This window comes from Bombus impatiens, unplaced genomic scaffold (assembly GCF_000188095.3).
Source record: "Bombus impatiens unplaced genomic scaffold, BIMP_2.2 scf_0080, whole genome shotgun sequence".
Taxonomy (NCBI): domain Eukaryota; kingdom Metazoa; phylum Arthropoda; class Insecta; order Hymenoptera; family Apidae; genus Bombus; species Bombus impatiens.
In genome coordinates, this window is record NT_176499.1 from 1046045 (window position 1) to 1064530 (window position 18486).

Below are 18486 nucleotides of genomic sequence, written 5' to 3' on the forward strand. Positions count from 1 at the left end.
GCTGTTAACAGAGTAGTTTTTCATAAAATATGGAAAGTGTATAAGTGTGTTGATCGAACAAACAGCGGTCGATTCTTAGTTCTAATAAAAATGTATATTTTTGTGATTTCAGGTTTACCGATTTTCGTGTTTCGTTCGAGCTATCTCTGTAACAACTGTGGAAAAACGTACAAATGGAAAGAATCGTTGAATTTACACAAGCGCATGGAATGCGGTATCGAGCCACGATTCTCTTGCAAAGTCTGCGGAAGAAAATTTAAACACAAACACCATCTCGCGAAGCATCACAAGTCTATCCACAATTACGTCGATCTGCCTGTGCTGCGAGCTGCGTTTTAAAATCGAATATCGTATATTTGATTTGTCCAACGTATTGAGTGCCGAACGCATTTTGCACGATAATTTGCACGCGAAGAAAATGAGACTGACGAGAAAAAGACTCTGATAGAAAAAAGAAACAAGTAGAAAATGATATTTTAATAGCATCCGAAAAATTTCGTATTTTGCTAGATTTTCTGGATGTACCACTGTGCTATACGTGTACTATGCTAACGAAAACTATGCAATTTGCTGCTGGTTCCAAAACTACAGCAATACGCAAAGAAACAGGAAGTTGAGCAATAAACAGAGATAAGATATTTCGCTAAGAATAGATGTTGATGTAAATTTTTGTAACAGTCGCCTGCTCACTATGCTAAAGTTTATTCCGACTCTATCCCATAAATTTACCTGAAAATTTGTTACCGGTTAATGTTCCTTTCCGCTTTACGCAAATGTAACGCAAACGCTTGAATTTCGAGTGTTTTCCCGCGAAATAAACGAATCGACGATACTTGCGGTTAATTTAAGTAATCTTGTGGAATCAGGTATGCATCGTAGCCAATCAATGTAATGGGGTGGATTGTCCGATCTGGTCGGTGAACGCGAAACACTTTGCCTTCTGCATCCACGCACGACTAATCGTTTGTGTTCCAGGTGAGCTGGCCGCTCGGGAAACTGTATATCCGTGCAGAGTATGCGGCAAGATCTACTCGAAAAAATCTTCCATGTATACGCATCTCCGCCTTTGCGGAAAGGAACCGAAATTCAACTGCGTCCTTTGCGGAAGGAGATTCAAGTACAAGCACAGATTGCAGTCGCACCTTACCTCGAATTTGCATAGTCAAGGATTTTAATAATGCGTTGGAAATGAAGTCCAATTCTCACGTCTCACCACGCATTTCTTTCTTATGGACAATGTGTGATGCTGACCTATTTCATTTTTATTTTATAGACGATGCGTGATGCTGCCCCTATTTCACTTTTTTTCGATATTCGATCATCTATTCCATATTTTTCATCGGAATATTTCAGAATATCAATTTTGTACAAATTAATCGGAAAATCTTACCACTACTATACAAAGTTTAGGAAATTGAGGGCTTCCAGCAGATTGTAAGCGAACTTGTTAGAAAATGAATAAAGGTTCGTTAAAAATTTAACGATGAAACGTCTAATTTCTGCGCAAAGTTATTGAGAATAGACCTCGTCGTTTGATAAGCGATTAGGAAATGTTTTGCATTAAATTGCTCGATCGAACGATCCGACGAGTAATTTCGAGCACGGTACAAGAGCAACGTGTTAATGTTGTATTGTCTAAGGTGTAATCGTTTCGTTATTGTTACTCGTTAGTACTAACGATGAAGTAACGGGGAAAGTAGTAAAATCCGAGAACTTATTTACCTCCTGACAAAAGTTTAAAAATCGAAGACTAACCAATCCGCTTTACGCTTCTTCTTTTGCAGCTCACTCTCAGATGGGGTGGATCTGCTTTCAATGTGGCAAACGTTATCAATGGCGCGGTTCCTTGAAGAATCATATCCGAGTGGAATGTGGCAAAGAACCTACTTTCAAGTGTCCAATTTGTGGCAGGAAGTTCAAGCATAAACATCGATGGCAATCTCACGCGAAATCCATGCATCATATTAATTTATAACGAACGATCCTCAACGATTATCCGATTCTTCTGTTTTCTCGGAAGATAATGCAGCAGCAGTAACTATCGACGATAATAAATCCGCATAATACCTATAAGTGCGACTCCTCTTTTCGCATATTGTGTTAAAACGAATGAAAGACAGGAACGTATCCGAAAAGTTTCGTATCTTTTTGTAATCTTGTTCCTTGTCTGTTAATGAAACGCTCATTGTCACAGGCGATCGCATTTTTCACTTATTCGGCTGCCGAAATTTCGTCACCGACGGATCACAGATTACATGAAAGCCATCAGTTTGTGTTACCGATAGCTTTTAATTGTTTTATGCGAAACGTGGCGTGTTTCTGCCAGAAAGATTTCTATGCACGGCCGTTCAAGTAATTTCTGAATTTTTCTTTGCAGCGAAGAAATTGTGGTGGTGCTTCCAGTGCGGCAAGCGATACCTTTGGCGAGACTCGTTGAAGAAGCATCTGCGAGTTGAGTGCGGCAAGGATCCTACCTTTGAATGTCCTATTTGCGGCCGGAAGTTCAAGCACAAACATCGTTGGCAGTCACATGCCAGACTTATACATTATCTTAATATATGACCTACGAAACAAGCTTGAATCTAGCTAGTCACTGATGATTAATACGAATGCAACAAATCGGAGAAGTAACAACCACAGCACACGATTCTAATATACTGTGAACGTGTGTTGTTACGAAATTTACTTATTATCAAATCTTGATAATTTTATTTCATGAAATAAATGTTAAGCGTTGCAAACGAAGTTCCACGAGTAGTTTGTGTGTATATAAGAGGTTGCTTCTCATTAAATTCGTAAGGTAATCGAAGGAAACTAGCGAAGCAAGGAAACGAACATTCGTAAACGAAATCCTCGCGCGTTTCCCCCGTGTCTCGTAAGTATTATACGATTAAACGAAAGAAATGGAATGTGTTACCTCTCTTCTCTTCCTGAGAGGAAAATTCGGCCAAATTTCAAGTATACGCTGCACGTGTATACGCACAAAGTATTTTGGCTTGCGCCAGAAAACGCGGTTTCTCGTAAGTAAATTATTCAAATTTTCTTTTTCGTTCTTGCGCTGTGCCCCTCCTTGTCACTGCTGTCGTTCGCCTTTGTTTCCATTCTACGATATTAGAATTCACGTACTAAACGGTGAACCTAACATATATTACATAACTACGCTCGTAGGACGTGTAACGATCCTCTTTCCTTTTTTTTCGCGTATAAATATCGAATGAAACGCGTTCTCCTCTTACTGACAACCGTTTCGTCTTTTCTCTATTTTCCAGTACCAAGGCTGACGGTGAAGAACATCGAAAATCTACGATATAAGAGGCGACCGGTGATTCACAAGTGCACCAGGTGTGGAAAGGGTTATCAACTGGAAACTTCGCTACGAAGGCATCAAAGGCTCGAATGCGGAGTCGAGCCAAGACAAAGCTGTCAAATTTGTGGGAAAAAGTTCACTCATAGGTTCAAGCTAACGCATCATTTGGCTTCGTGTAGAAGAAAGCGGGAATACTACGGAACGATATAAAACGCTGCCTTGTATATTACATTCGTCGTACTAACAGAAAACACGGAGAAGCGAATAAATAAAATTTAAGCCTGTGAAAACTATAATTCGACAGCTAACTTCTGCAAAGCGACGATAAAATTTTGAAGCAAGGCAAGAAGACCCAATGGACACGTTACGAAGGAATCGTAACGCGAAAGCGACAACAGAGCTGCGGCGTTGTATAGTTTTTACACAGTTAAATAAATACATGTTTTCCTCTACATAACGATCGCGTTTCCCTTGCTTACAATTAGTATTATGTAAAAAGACTTTTTACGGATGCAAGATACCATGTTCTTTTACGTATTACCTTCTCAACTTTAAATAACACGTTTATTCTTTTGCTTGCTTTTTTAAGGACATTACCGCTCTTCTTTATCATGTCCTTCTTCCCCCGACTCATTTGATCGTTCTCCTTACATCCAAAGCTGCACCGACCACAAACACCCGTGGTGAAAAATCCAACTTCCCAGGTACATGGCACACTTAAAGCTCGTTTAATTCTCGAATCAAGGGAAAATATTTTTTCTTGCTCATCTCGCTAAGGACGAAACTATAACGGATAAGGACGCCTAAGCTTGACATCTAACGAATAAATCATTTCGTTTCAGGGCTTTTGGCGACAATGCTGTTATCGCAGGATATACAACAACCGCAGGACGATAGCGAACCATTGTGGGTACGTTACCCGGGCATGCCTTACAACCCGAACAGAAATCGAAGACGAAAAAATGGAAAGGATAACGGGTCGAAGTACGCTTGCAACAGGTGCGGGAAAACTTACAAGGCCACCACGTCTTTGAGTCGTCACAAACGGCTCGAGTGCGGCGTTGTACCTTGCGAAGTTTGCCCGATATGCGATAGAAGATTCAAGCACAGATTCGTCTTGAATTCGCACATCGTCGGATGCCGAAGAAGACTGCGACACATTGTGGAGAAAACCGGTGACTCGCCGGTATTCGCCAAAGAACGGGAGTAGCTGCTCGACCGCGATTCCCACAGTAGTCGCGACGCATCGATTGCGATCAATGCGCTAAACAAATCTTTTCTACGAATATCTAAAAGCGTTCGTCTTTAATCTTTGCAGCTCTATCCTTTTCTTTCGAACGACAATCCTTCCCTTCTGTGAATTACATCACGTGGGAGGCGTGTAAACCTTTGATCTTGAGTTGTTAGTTTGAATTTTATACACGCATACATGTATCTTATGATTAGATTCATTTTAAATTCGATTCCGATCGAAAATTTCGTAATCGTTTGATGGTTCTCTTTTCACTCGAAATAAATCGTGTTGAATGAGATCTTTCTTTATACAAAATAGATTTGCTATTTAATCCACCATGTAAATAACATTTTGGATACGTAACGGGAAAGGTAACGGGATGTAATTGTATGAGAAAGAACCGAGGTGTACGCTGAAGATGCACAATGTACGGAAATACTGTCATGTCCATTACATTCCGTATACTTTGTTTCAACGGAACGGATACCAAACAAATGTTTCAATCGTAATGCTTTATATCTCACCATAGCGTTTTATATGTATCGACAAATAAACGAATCTGAACGATTAAAACATAATTATATTGACGTACATATAATGGAACGGCACCGTTTTCCAGCATTTCTGTCACTGACAATGATATTGATTCTCGTAGCTCGTGTTCCTTTCACCGCACCAAATCAAATGCGATTCCTTCGATCACCTACTCGATCTGTCCGAATTCGCCTAATTTGACCGCATACTTTTATCTAACCCTGTTTCGCGAAACCATTCCTCTGTCCCGAGGTACTTCCTCTTTTGATCTAATGCTGCTTGTTCACCAATGTGTTACTTCGACAGGTGTTCTATCGAAGAGCGTCTGGAGCACTTTGAACGATTATCGAAGCAGTTCCATGGACGATCTGTTGCTGAAAGAAAGGAACTACAACGATGCGTACTACTATCCGTGTCCCGTGCTCGATCCGAACAAGAAACAACCGCTGCAACAACAACAGCAACAGCAGCAACAGCAACAGCATCAACTACAGCCACAACAGCTCTTCACCTGTGCGCTTTGCGGCAGAGAGTACACCTGGATGTACAGTTTACGTCGACATCAGCTGCAATGTGGCAACAAGGAAGCGAGAAACAAGTGTCATTTTTGCTCGAGAAAGTTTTACAGGCGCGACAGACTGAAAGAACATTTGCTGGCTCATCATTCAGACTTGATTTAGAAAAGTTTACCTGTACAGATGCTCTCTCTCTCAGTTCGAAGTAACTCTTAAGTTTGTATTTAAGTTTACTTTTCTTTCCATTTTCATTGTACATCGTCCCCGTATATCGCTCGTACAGCGATGTATTTGCTGTATTTTGCGTGAAATCCATCGATTCAATAAAATTATTCATACTTGAATTGCTTGTAAATTATGTGCGTATAAATATCAGCAAATATAGATGTGTCCAATTTCTCTAGACTCTTGCCACTTTCTCCCACGTTATCCTCCTCGATAGGTTACGACGAATTCGCAGTAATCGATGTTTCTTGTATTCCAGACGATTCCAACCTGATGAACGAGTTTGCTGCTTTTGAATCCAAGGATATCAAACTGATTCCGGAAACGATTAAACCACGCTTGACTCGCGGGCATACCTCCTTGCAACGTTACATGTGTGGAGAGTGTGGCAAAGGATACTCGTGGATGGCTAATCTCCGCAGACATCAAAGACTCGAATGCGGGAAATTACCCAAACATCACTGCAGAATATGTCGAAGGGAGTTTTACCGGAGATACGAATTGACAAATCACTACAATACCAAACACACCGCTCCTTAACTTGTCGACGATCCTACGCATTTTTAACCCGTCGAGAGCAAATATCATCATCTTCATCGAACGTTCCGCGTTCTTAGTCGCATCAAACACTCTATACGTATATGCTACGCTACTTCGCCAAGTTAGTAAGCGAAGGGACAGTGGGCTTTATATTTTAGTAGTCAGTAATATAGTAATATCACTTCCTTTCTCTTTTCACTTAATCCATCTATCTTTTTACACTTTTGCGTAACTTCACTCGATGTGTTTATTCTTGTAACTAGAGTATAATCGACGATTGTAATTTATTTGTACCGCATCAACTAACAGTGCAGTATTGCTATACTAGTGTATAGCATACATGTAAGAAATCAGTGACATTATTCCGGGCTCCTGATGGAAAAGAGCTTTATTATAAAGTGGTGGCACAATATTTGCTTTCGCTCCTTATCGAATGATCTTCTTTATAACCACTAATCTTCTATGTTAATGTAATCTGTCTCCGCTTATGTTTGAGCTTTGCTTTCACACGTTGTCATCGATTCGATCAAGCTATATTTCCCCTGCGACGAATTTGATCGATGTCTAATTAGAAACAACGAACGATTTGCTTTTAGGAAAGCTCGTTGAACGTCCTTCGTTTCGTACAAAGCAGTTGTCATCGACTAGCAACAAGACGAATAAACTCTGCGTTTCACGCGTTTTGCCGGAGCTTCGCGGAGGTTAGAGAGAAACTCAAACGAATGTATCAAACGAATGGTTCAAGTACTGCTGTCAAATGTTATGAGTGTGTTCTGCGTGGGTAGAAATTTGAAACTTTTATTATAGCCTTATTCTAATCGAATCTCGAATAAAGATAATTAAGCTACCTGACGCGGGCATAGCATATTTTTCAATTTTGTTACGTTCGATCAATAAACACATCTGGCTCCGCAACAACACGTTCTGTCTGCTGTTCTTTGAATGTGGGATAAGGCATGAACGCGACGAATAAGCGACGAATAAGTGACGAATAAGCGACCTACGTCAAAAAAGAGAAAGGTGTGTTTCACATCGGTCGAAATCGATTCTATGCCATGTCGTTTCCCGCAATATCGCGGAAACACGATGAAATTAGTATATTTACGTGATTACTGCCACCGAAGCAGTAGTGAAAATTTGTATCTTTTCCGATGCATGTACTGTCCTGTGTTTCATACGATCAACCGACTAACGATAAAACCCACGTAATTATATTTGCTAACGCGAACCGTTCGTTCTTCGCAGGGAAACGAGCGGACTTGAGCGATTGGTTCGTGAAGCAGGAGAACGAGTACGAGGAGCCGCAGACACTGTTCGAGTTCGTTGCCAGCAGTTACGATTTGGCGGAACGAAAGAAGGCTGCAAAGAGCGTGATCTGCGAGGAATGCGGCAAAAGCTTCTCGAGGCTCGACAGTCTTCGAAGACACGAGAAGAATTATTGCAGAGTAAAAGGAGACAGAATGTACTGCCGCTTTTGCGGCAAGAAGTTCGCGAAGCCGCTCTCGCTGATCTCTCACGTGAAATCGGCGCATTCGACTCTCTTTTTAAAATCGCAAACATCATAGGAGAACGCCGTGCATCAAAAATACTGAGTTTCCACTTTAACAAATTTTTACCTTGGTTTTTCTTTCTTCTGGCTGTTTCCCACTTTCGTGATTCGCTCGAAGCGAAGTATATAAAATTTATACGTTGATCATGTTACGCGTACGATCTTTCTTATCTTTATCAATCGTTACCACAGTTATGGATTAGCTCGTTATAAAGAAGATTGAGGGGGGAAGAGAAAAGGAAACAACATATACGCTCTGTACCAATTCAACGTTTTCATCTTTTCAAATAAGTGCCACTGTGTTATGTACCTTGTTATACATTCTATATTATACAAACCGTGAAGTCGCGCTACCTTTACAAGTATTTCTTGTTGAAAATATTACATAATATTGCACAGAAAGAGGAAGAAATACGAGACAACTTACATTAAAGAACGTGACTATGATAGTCTGGATTTTCATCTATTTAGAAAAAATACTCTTGCATCGCGCCACAACAGTGCTGTTTATTTTCTATAGAGTGGTAAAACTCTATCCTATCGGTGTAAATGGTTGAAAATCCACGGTATCAAATACTCTAATAATCATCGAAGACGAAGCAATTAGCGTAATATCACAATACGATAATTGTAATATTTTGCTTTGTGATATGGTTTTTGTCAGAAAGAATTTCACTTTCATGCTCTATGTACGTGTGTATATGTATATCGAGGATGCTGTAAATGTATCACAGTAAATAACCGCGAAATTAAGCGCGTCCATGAAGCTAATGTTTCTTGGTATGTTCCAAATTGAATAAAACGTTTTTCAAACGACACTCTTTAATCTCCGCTCATCTGTTCGATGAATTCTCTCTCTCTCTCTCTCTCTCTCTCTCTTTCTCTCTCTCTCTCTCTTTCTTTCTCTCTCCTGCTCTCCCATCTCTCTCTCTCTCTCTCTCTCTCTCTCTCTCTCGGTAAAGAACGCTCGTTTATAGTCGTTTTTCCGATCGCTAACGAAGTTAGTGATATTCGCGTTATAATCAGCGAATAGTCACGTATGTCAAGCTTTTGCTGAAAGGCAAGGCGAATGGAAGGTAATTTGACTATAACGAAACACATGCATGCTTCTACCCTTTTTGAGGAAAACTAGCGCAACAAGGTACTTGCGATCTCCCATTTATAACGAAGAAATGGTGTTCTTTGCAGGTGAGAAGTCGGAGAGCTACTCGGAAAAAGAGCAAGAGGACGACGCCGAGGTTTGTGAGATCTCGTTTCACGGACAGTTAGCGATGAACTATTTGCTCTGTGACTCGTCCATCTTGAATTCCATGGAATCGAGCGTGCTCCGGAAAAGCGTGAAATCTCATCAACAATTTCGATGCGACGGTTGCGACAGAGCGTACACGCGAATGGACAGTCTTAAACGGCACCAAGCCAAATGCGACGCGTCGTTGGAGAAGCTGCAAGAGGAAGTCGAATGGCTACATCGACAAAAGTTTTATTGCAATCAGTGCGGCAAAGGTTACAAAAGACTGGACACGTTGAGGAGGCATCAGAGACTCGTTTGCGGCGACAAAGACAACGCGTCTACAGCTACCGATAAACCGACCGTTTAATAAAAAAAAAAAAGCGTGCAGACAATTTTCTTCTCACTTTGAGACTATTCGGAACCTTTGTCGTTTCGTGATTGTTCGTTTCTGATGGCGCGAGAGAACGTGGATTTTCCCCATTTTAAATGGAATTTTGAGTTATCGAAAGAAACTGTCGAATCGCATTTGATCGATACATTTCCTTTTTTGTTCTCTTTTTTTCTCAAAACGAGAAAGAGAAATGTTTCTCACGACTTTGTTCGATTAACATTCTGCGAAATTTATGCGACCTAACGGAAATGTTCACGCTTGTTTATTTCCATACAATTTGTATTTGTATCTATATTTATGCGTCAATTAAACATAGAACAAACACTGGAAACATTCGAAAGTATATTACATTGCCTTTAGTTTACATGATTCGCAATAATTATCGCGCATGAAACGTGATCGCTGCCACTGAACGTTTTTCCCGCAGGTATCGAAGATACGAGAGATTACAGCGCGTTATGGGTGCTGAAGAGAAAGGCTCGTAACATCGGAGAAGACGAGGAACCTTCGTACTTCCTTAACAAATCGTACATCTCGGAAATCGGAGGATCGACGAGTCTCGCGAGCGGTATGCATCCACGTTACGAATCCAACTCGTGCGTCACTGCTCCTGGACCACGATTCGTGTGCCTTCATTGTGGAAAAAGATACAAATGGCAGGATAGCTTGAGGAGACATCAGAGAGTCGACTGTGGGAACAAGGAGAAGAAATTTTCCTGTCATCTATGCGACAAAAAGTTCAAGTACCGATACGAACTACGGAATCACGTCGATGCTTACCACGACCTATAAATCCGCCAGGTGCTAAGTTTCTCTTTTTGCATTCGAATCTTTTTCCATCGAGCGATTTGACCAGCAGCCAAATATATCGCGCGTGTCTATAAACATTTTTATATCGTCAATAATGTTTTCATTTCGTGTCTGCCACGTTACATGGAACTTGATAAAGTTATTCCACTGACACATGGTTACACGCACAACTATATGTGCGCGCGAACCACAGTAATTTAACGTGTGCCATAACGACTGTCGACAAATTACACGCGTGTGATGCGAATGTTCTTCTCAACTATTTGGAAAAATTCGTCGCAAAGCTACGTCGGATGAAGTTTCGTCGAATAAACGTTAATTACTAAATTCTGGAGTTGACGCCAACTGGCATTTGTAAACGCGAAAATATAAATGGCTTGCCATGTAGGTTTACGTAACGGAGGGACTAGACTCGTTCGTACACTTGCCGCTTTTCAAGTCAAGCAATGGGAGTATATAGATGTCTGTACGAGAACACAAATAGAGAGTAGCGACTTAAGGGGGTATTCTGGTCTAGAGGCATGAGTTTCGGGCGATTTTTGAAGCTCTGTACAAGCGAAACAAAAAGTATTTTTGCTATCCTTCTTTTTAGCATTTGTTTATTGATATTTCGAGATTACGTAAAAAATTCACTGAAAAAAAACTCAATATTTAAAAAGTTACGAGCTGGCAAAGTGGGTGCTGCCAAAAAAATGGGGTGTCGTGGCGTGCATGATATCAACCCTTCTGGTCGTCCGAAACAAAAAATGCGAACGGATTCTTAATTAGTATGGATGCCGCTATCGTCTGAACCTTGGAAAAGTCGATACAACATTTTCTCACAAAATGACGGCCGTTTGAAAAAAAATTTCTTATTTCGCACGTTTTTTTCACAATTCCGAACGTTTAAAAAATAGTAATATTAAAGATTTTGAGCTGAGCGTGGTCCGGACGATAGAGGAGTATATAAGGAATATTTAGACCAAATTTAAAATGAATCGGTTCGTTAGAACTTGAGATATCGTGCACGCCAACTCGAAAAAAAGTAGTTTCGAGAAAAACGCGTTTAAGCAGATGCTGCGTCAGAAAAATGGCTGTAACTCATAAAACAATTGAAATTTTGAAAAATCCTTTTAAGGGCATATTCTCGAATGTCTAAACTTTGGAAATATGAGAAAAAGATTTTCGATTTTTTCAAATTTCTAGACCAGAATACCCCCTTAAGAAAATCACCAGCCTGTGTAATATTGTAGCCGCGAACTCTACAAATTGGAATTGCAATTGGAATTGGTTTTTTGGAATTCTTTCCGTTCTTTCTACCTATTTGCCATTCGAATGCTCCCTCTTCGAACGATCGATCGATGATTATTGTACCTACGTACGATCTGTTGCATTTCACTTTCGTTGAATAAAGTTGTTTCAATGTTTTATCTTATGTTATTGCTCCTGTTCAACGCTTCGTTTAGTACAGAATTTTTCAAGCGGCATTTTAACGAACCGATTGTAAGATCGACGAAAAACTATAGAATCGCGTCGTTCAGCTTGCACCGCGCGTATCGATCGATATCGTTTGACAATTCCGTAGCGTCTAGTATTATCGACATGGTTGATCGTAAGAACTTTGAACAGGTTGAAAAAGTGCTCGAATTACGCTTCTAAGATTCTTTCACTATTATTCACTCTCGTGTAACAATTCGGCAATGCTGTCTAAACGGTTTATTTGTTTCTTGAATTTCAGATGGCTACTTCTCGTTGCAACTGCCGTACGGTTTGTCAACGGGGTTTCAACCTTACGCGGCCAGCATGAATTTACCGCAAAAAGATGAAATGAAATATTTGCGCAATGATGGCAACTTGATGAATATTTGTTTCGGTTGTGGCAAGAGGTACAAGTGGAGAGACAGTTTATTAAGGCATCAGAGGGTTGAGTGTGGTAACAAAGAAAAAAAGTTTTCTTGCAAATTGTGTCCGAAAAAATTCTATCACCAGTATAAGTTAAACGAACATTATCAGGGGCGACACAAGATACCGAAGCCCCATTAAACCGCATAAACTTTAGTGATCTTTGTTCCACGAATGATTTTTAGAATATTTTTATATCGATATTTTAACCGGCGAAACAAAAATGTTCCTCGAGAATATACTATTGCGAAAATACTCGATGCGATTCTCAAATTGTCTTTTTATATCGACGGGGATAGTATCTCAAGCCGATGAAACTATGTTAATCGCAACAAGACTGCTTTAGAATACGTTCGTTGTACCGCTTTAAAAATATTACTTTTCTTATCGCCGGTTTCTTTCACAGACACAGATCGATCAGATCTCGTCGACTAAAACTGAACTAAGTCATAATCGGTTTCTACTTAATAGCGTGTAAGTACGTAACGATAAATTGCTATACCTGAACGTATAAATACTAGGAAGCCGTGATAAGGATGAATAAATATGGTGAATTACAATTGTCATTATATTCTTTAATGACATCGATAATACCGTCTTAATCAATTTCAAGTATAACAATGCGAATAAATTGCAAGTTGCTGTTCCTCTCTTTCCTATCGGCCTGTTGTCGTCGAGTCGCTTGTTCAACGTTGTATCCGAATCGGCGACCATGCTCACCGTTTTCGTGAAATAAAGCGAATTAGAAGGAAGAAAAGAGAAAGGTGGAAAATCTCGGTGAAGTTTATAAATGTTGCAAGTAAAGTGTGGCTGCTTGTATAAAAACTTAACGTGCTACTTAATCATAACACGAAGCCTTGTTTGCGGTGAACCTAAACCTCGTATATGTGTCTGTGTCAATTGCCAGGAAAATCAACTTCATATTCGTAACTAATTTTATGAGACGGGTTTTACATTTGCTTAATAACACGCGCCATCCAAAACGTCAGCAAACGTAACAGAATCTTGAAGATAAGCCGCGTTCGACGATATTTGGACATCAAACAGAAATACAAGGGCGTAAGCGATCTCGATGTCTCGTTGAGTGTGCATGTCTAAATAGCACTCGGAACGCGTCTTACGTTCAGGAGTTTCGAAAATTTGATCGCAGACTTGATAACTGGAAACGACAGGATAGAGCTGGTGATTTAAAGCCGCGGGTAATCGTTTTCACGGTGATCGGTTGAACGTACCACGATTCGTGCTTTCAGTGTAAATCCACTTTCGCGTAATTCACGTTTCATCTCTTTCGAACGACTATCGATGTAAGAGAATCGTCGACGAAACGAATAGCAGACAACGCAGAACGATATTGATTCTGTTATCTATTTTCTAGAACGCAAGTACTCACCAAGTGCAGCGATCGAATGGTATTATCGATACCAGAGCTTGTATCTTCGTCTGATGGCGGAAAGTCAAGTGACGGAGAAGCCAGGTTCCGACAGTAACGAGTATTCCAGCAAGATACAACGTTCTGGAAATTGCCTGAACGACGTTGTTGCGTCGGGGAAGATGTCGGAGAATGGATTAGACGAGCCATCGTTGGCAGGAAATCACGCGAATGTTCGCGATACTTGCAGCTACTCTTGCTCGCGTTGTGGAAACGCTTACACGAGGCCTCACTCCTTGAACAGGCACATTAGATTCGAGTGCGGTGTCGAGCCGCAATTCGAGTGTCCCATATGTCACAAGAAGTCGAAACACAAGCACAACTTGCTTCTTCATATGAGAACTCATCAGAAACCTTAAGTACATTTCCATTAATTTACAGAAACGTTAAATATGTATAGTTTGAATTCAACGGTGATCTCGAAGGTTACTCACCATTGTATTAATATTCGACTGACCAGAGTAGACTGACTTGTTGCCATTTTTCTGTTGAATTCCATCAAATTATAATATCTGCTCTACGTGGTAAACGTAGTACGGACAGGACGATAAAGTAAAGAGTAAACGAGACAAAGATGAAATATAGGTAAGATGAGTCGAAATGAAATCGATAAACCATTATTGTATATATACATATATATATATATACACACATATATATGTATATATAAAATATATCAAAGGAAACAAGGGAGAAGTTTGTTCGAGTATACACGCATGTACTTACATACATAGATAACTATGGGCATCGATGAATACTCACAATTGTACGATAAAGAAAATAAATATTTTGTATTTACGAAAAGTTATCGTATCTCTGATCGATTTATTATCGATCTCTTGTTACGTATGTCTTATTGCGTCATTAATTTTCGTATTATGAAGACGAATAGCAGACCGTGACGATTCTCATCGTTCTAAATGTTCATTTAATAAATGTTAACACCGTTGAGAAACCGTGTATAATAGTCAGAGAAACGGATGTATTTCACGATGAAATTGTTCTTCCATAGAAATGTCGATAGTTGCATGCGAAAACTGTTGTTTGCGATTGATCGAGAATATTGTTTAGAACGAACGTACAGGTAATTGTGCGCGAGTGTGCCAATCATCTTCACACGATTATCTAAATTTTGTTGCGATCGAGAGGAAAGGAACACGTTTATTTTGCCATAGCATGGCTCGATGTAAGGTCCTCGAATTCGTTGTATTCTTTCCCGACATTAATATTATTTTGCCGTAAAACGCTTGTTTCTCTACTTCCGCCACGTCTTGCCAATCGTTGTATCAAATGCGTGACAAACGTTTCATCGTGTGCTTAACAAAATGTTGCAGTTTGGAAGATGCTGAAGGATTTGGAAGATGGGCCACCGTTTTTGTGTCCGAAATGCGGTCGTACTTATTCCCACAAGTGCAACCTAACCAGGCATTTACGGCTGGAATGCGGCGTTGGGCCAAGATTTCAATGCGCCTGGTGTAAGAAGCGATTCAAGCATCGACATCACCTGCGGGATCATCAGAGGATCCACCTCTATTCGAATTGCACGTTTGAATTGCGAAATTGAAATAGTACTCTCCCTATAATCTATACGCTTGCTTGTCTTTTTATATTTCACGCGATAGTCTGATTATTCGATTATTTATTTATTTATTTATTCGTATCGGGTTGGCAACTAAGTGATTGCGGATTCTGTCATTAGCCGATATCGACAAAATCCGCAATCACTTAGTTGCCAACCCGATATATCGTTTATTTATCTGTTTTGTTTATGAAATCGTTCGTTCGTTTGTTCGACTATTTCTTAGTTTAAAGGAGACATATCGTTGCAATATTTTTATTCGAATTGTTTGAGATATTTTTTTAAGGTGCAACATGTACAAGTTACCCAAATGCAATATTTTCTCGTTAACAGTCCTGTTAACACGTGACTCGTAACGTTATGCCTTAAAGCGTTATTTTGTAAGTTCTGCCGTGCAATGCTACTTGTAATTGTTTTACGCCTCATTGAGATTGCAATATTGCGGAGGAAAAGAGGAAGAAATTTTTCGTAAAATTATTAATTAACCCTCTGCACTCCTATATCGAGTGTGACTCGATATCAGTTTTTATCTGAGAAGCTACTTTGTCGAGTTCCACTGGACATTCTTTCGTGTCCACGTTTCTTTAATGAAACGTGATAATGAAAACCAGGTTTGCTTCCTGGAAATTGTTTCAAGATATATTATATACTTAAAAATTACAAAATATAGCAATAGTGTGAATAAAAGTGGTATTTAAGTGAATTTGTTTCTTCCTTCGTTTATTTAAATTGTCTTATTTTTTTAGTTAAAGTAAATTTCAAATAAAGCGCTTAAAAGCGTTACCAACTGCTGCTAACGAAAGTGAAATAAAATTCGGAGTGCAGAGGGTTACAGGTACACGGGGCATTTAACAGAAATAAGGAAACTGAGAAACAGAACGGTTATCCATCGGTATGATTCGAGAATTAAATATGAAATTCATTTGTCACAGTAAATTATTAAGGAAATAATGCCATTTTAAAGAGTGTTCAATACGAAAATATATTATTTTTATGCGCATCGTGTGTATAAATAGCTCAAGTACTTAAACTAACAATGACTTGGAATCATCCGACTTGGCATTAAACGATTGGATATTCGAAAATTATCCTGTTAAATATTCAACGGTATCTAAGAAACGCAAAGTTATTTATTCAAAGTTACAGTACTTTTGATGTTTGTGATCGGTGTGATTGTCAAGTCTGTGCCAAAAAAGAGATATTAATATAGTATTTGCTAGCGTGTAAGTCGTAACTGTACACTAAACGTAGACGAGATAAATATATTTGCACAGAGAGAGACTGGAATATTACGCGTATAGAGGAAGAGCCAGGTGGCCCTAAACGAATCCGTCTCAAGTTTTTGTAATTTGGTGCTTCTTGCGTATTAGCTTATAGATCACCGAACTATGCGAACGGAAAGGTGTTTCGGAAAACAATTGCAAATACCTCTTAACCGTGCCAAAGATACGCCCCCTAGTTTTTATGTTTTATGAAAGATCCACGGGAAATGACAGAAGATGGTATCTTGATATCACTGTCGTTAAATCATAAGATGATATTCGAAGATGTATTTTCATTGAAAGAAAAGAATGTAGCGATTTTACGGAGTAACGATATTGCGATCGTGCAATATAATAAAATATCATTTAGCCACGTCGAAGAAGTATAGCGTTGAAAAAAAACAAGTTCGTAACAGTTTGGCGATTAAAGCGATTATAACACGCCGTACGAAACGTATCTGTTGGTAAACGCTTCTTTTATAATACGCGTACGAAGGAAAGAAAAAAACATAACTATTTTATCGTAATATGATAATATAGAAATTGCTTACTTTCTGAATACCGAGTGGGAAAACGATACCACTTGTGTGAGAGCTTCCGAAGGTCTGATCGCGGCGATACTAACACTACAAGTACAAGATTACGCAAGTCCTCAAAGTATCTATTCGCGAAAGTTTTCTTGATGATGTTACTTTAATGAATTTCCAAGGAATGATAAAAAAAAAACAGTGTTTTTTACCGTAGTATCGTTGTAATAGTATCGACGATTCTGTTGAAACTAACAATAAGCCAGGTCTTACAGTTCCTTTATTGTCCGATGTACGAACACGAAGCTACGTACTATCTACTTATAGTTAAGGAAAGAAGAAGAATTTACGAAATGTTAGAACAAAGACAATCCTGTTGTCTTTTATAGAGGCAAACGGAAGCAGCATAGTTATCGAATATATCGCGTACCTATACTTTCTTTCGGTCACTCAACAACAGCACGAAACAAACGAATTGCGTTTATTTAAACCAAGATCCCTGTACCTTTGCGAACGAAATAAATTTACTTTTTACAAAAATGATAATGCATGATCATTTTATGTCTCCGTATTATTTATAACTGTTGGAGTAGTTTCAAAAATGTAGAAATTCAGGTCGTTACGTACCACGTTAGATCAAATTGCTGACAAACGAGATCGCGTTTGCAAATTATTGACTGTATATGCGATATCTAGATCTACCATATTTCTATTATTACAGTTTATATTTCCTTTATTCTATTGTTTTTTAGTTCCATAAAAGTTCGCAACCATGGAAATAATGCTAAACATTAGAAAAGCTTGTATTGTAACACATATATAATACTCTTGCGATAAGTTACCATTATTTTTACTGTTACATCTAGTGACCGACGGATGATACGATACCGACTGTAGATACGTGCACTCGATACTAACCGTTGATCAAAATATAAAACGTATTTCTCTCAATTTTACATGCAATTTACCAGCGTAGAATACATTTTTCTGGTTTGATCGGGTGGTACATTTGTCATGTGTCATCGCACATCGATCGATCGGTAAAAAAATGATCGCAAATTGGGTAGAATTGGTTTTCTAATATATACCTATTGCGTACCGCGCAATTTATTTTAATATTGCATCACTATGTGCCAGCCAATTATTAACGTTCAACGATTATTAGCGGTTTGTTGTACGTCATTTCGCTACTAGGATGAAATTACGTCTCAAGGTTTCCGAGCGCCAGCGTCAGCGCCAGCGCTAACGGCCAGTAGTATTCCGTATCGAATGAAAAATTTCGAAGGATATAATAGCTCAAAAATAGAAGCTGGCAATTCCTAATTATATCGCGAATGAGAAACGGATCGCAATGGATGAACGTGCATCGCACGTGTACATACGTATTTGGTATCTGCGTTTGAACACGATGCGATTTGCCGTAAGGCGACCTTGAGAGAGCGGAAGAAAACAGATTTTTGCAGGAAGAAGCG

At 39.3% G+C, this 18486-nt stretch overlaps 6 protein-coding genes across 6 annotated transcripts; all 6 read left to right on the plus strand.

Moving 5' to 3' along the window:
- The first annotated feature begins 377 nt into the window (after positions 1 to 377).
- LOC105682100 (gastrula zinc finger protein XlCGF8.2DB-like) lies at positions 378 to 1481 on the plus strand. Its single transcript, XM_033324924.1, has 3 exons — positions 378 to 725; positions 786 to 866; positions 976 to 1481. Exons 1-3 carry the CDS (start codon positions 692 to 694, stop codon positions 1173 to 1175), a joined length of 315 nt encoding a protein of 104 aa, XP_033180815.1. The 5' UTR covers positions 378 to 691; the 3' UTR covers positions 1176 to 1481.
- Positions 1455 to 4517, plus strand: LOC100749866 (zinc finger protein 761-like). The gene is made up of 3 exons (XM_024372600.2): positions 1455 to 1464; positions 3270 to 3482; positions 4150 to 4517. Exons 1-3 carry the CDS (start codon positions 1455 to 1457, stop codon positions 4515 to 4517), a joined length of 591 nt encoding a protein of 196 aa, XP_024228368.2.
- A 130-nt stretch (positions 4518 to 4647) lies between these two features.
- LOC105682104 (longitudinals lacking protein-like) lies at positions 4648 to 5989 on the plus strand. Its single transcript, XM_024372504.2, has 2 exons — positions 4648 to 4709; positions 5382 to 5989. The coding sequence occupies exon 2, from the start codon at positions 5435 to 5437 to the stop codon at positions 5753 to 5755; it is 321 nt and encodes a 106-aa protein (XP_024228272.1). The 5' UTR covers positions 4648 to 4709; positions 5382 to 5434; the 3' UTR covers positions 5756 to 5989.
- Positions 5990 to 7090: 1101 nt separating this feature from the next.
- LOC105682096 (zinc finger protein 596-like) lies at positions 7091 to 9502 on the plus strand. Its single transcript, XM_012394181.1, has 3 exons — positions 7091 to 7136; positions 7601 to 7834; positions 9093 to 9502. Exons 1-3 carry the CDS (start codon positions 7091 to 7093, stop codon positions 9500 to 9502), a joined length of 690 nt encoding a protein of 229 aa, XP_012249604.1.
- A 601-nt stretch (positions 9503 to 10103) lies between these two features.
- On the plus strand, positions 10104 to 12777 carry LOC100749985 (zinc finger protein 224-like). The gene is made up of 2 exons (XM_003485753.4): positions 10104 to 10327; positions 12054 to 12777. The coding sequence occupies exons 1-2, from the start codon at positions 10252 to 10254 to the stop codon at positions 12356 to 12358; spliced, it is 381 nt and encodes a 126-aa protein (XP_003485801.3). The 5' UTR covers positions 10104 to 10251; the 3' UTR covers positions 12359 to 12777.
- A 1026-nt stretch (positions 12778 to 13803) lies between these two features.
- On the plus strand, positions 13804 to 17554 carry LOC100747432 (zinc finger protein 776-like). The gene is made up of 2 exons (XM_024372505.2): positions 13804 to 14005; positions 14981 to 17554. The coding sequence occupies exons 1-2, from the start codon at positions 13939 to 13941 to the stop codon at positions 15208 to 15210; spliced, it is 297 nt and encodes a 98-aa protein (XP_024228273.1). The 5' UTR covers positions 13804 to 13938; the 3' UTR covers positions 15211 to 17554.
- The last annotated feature ends 932 nt before the right edge of the window (positions 17555 to 18486 follow it).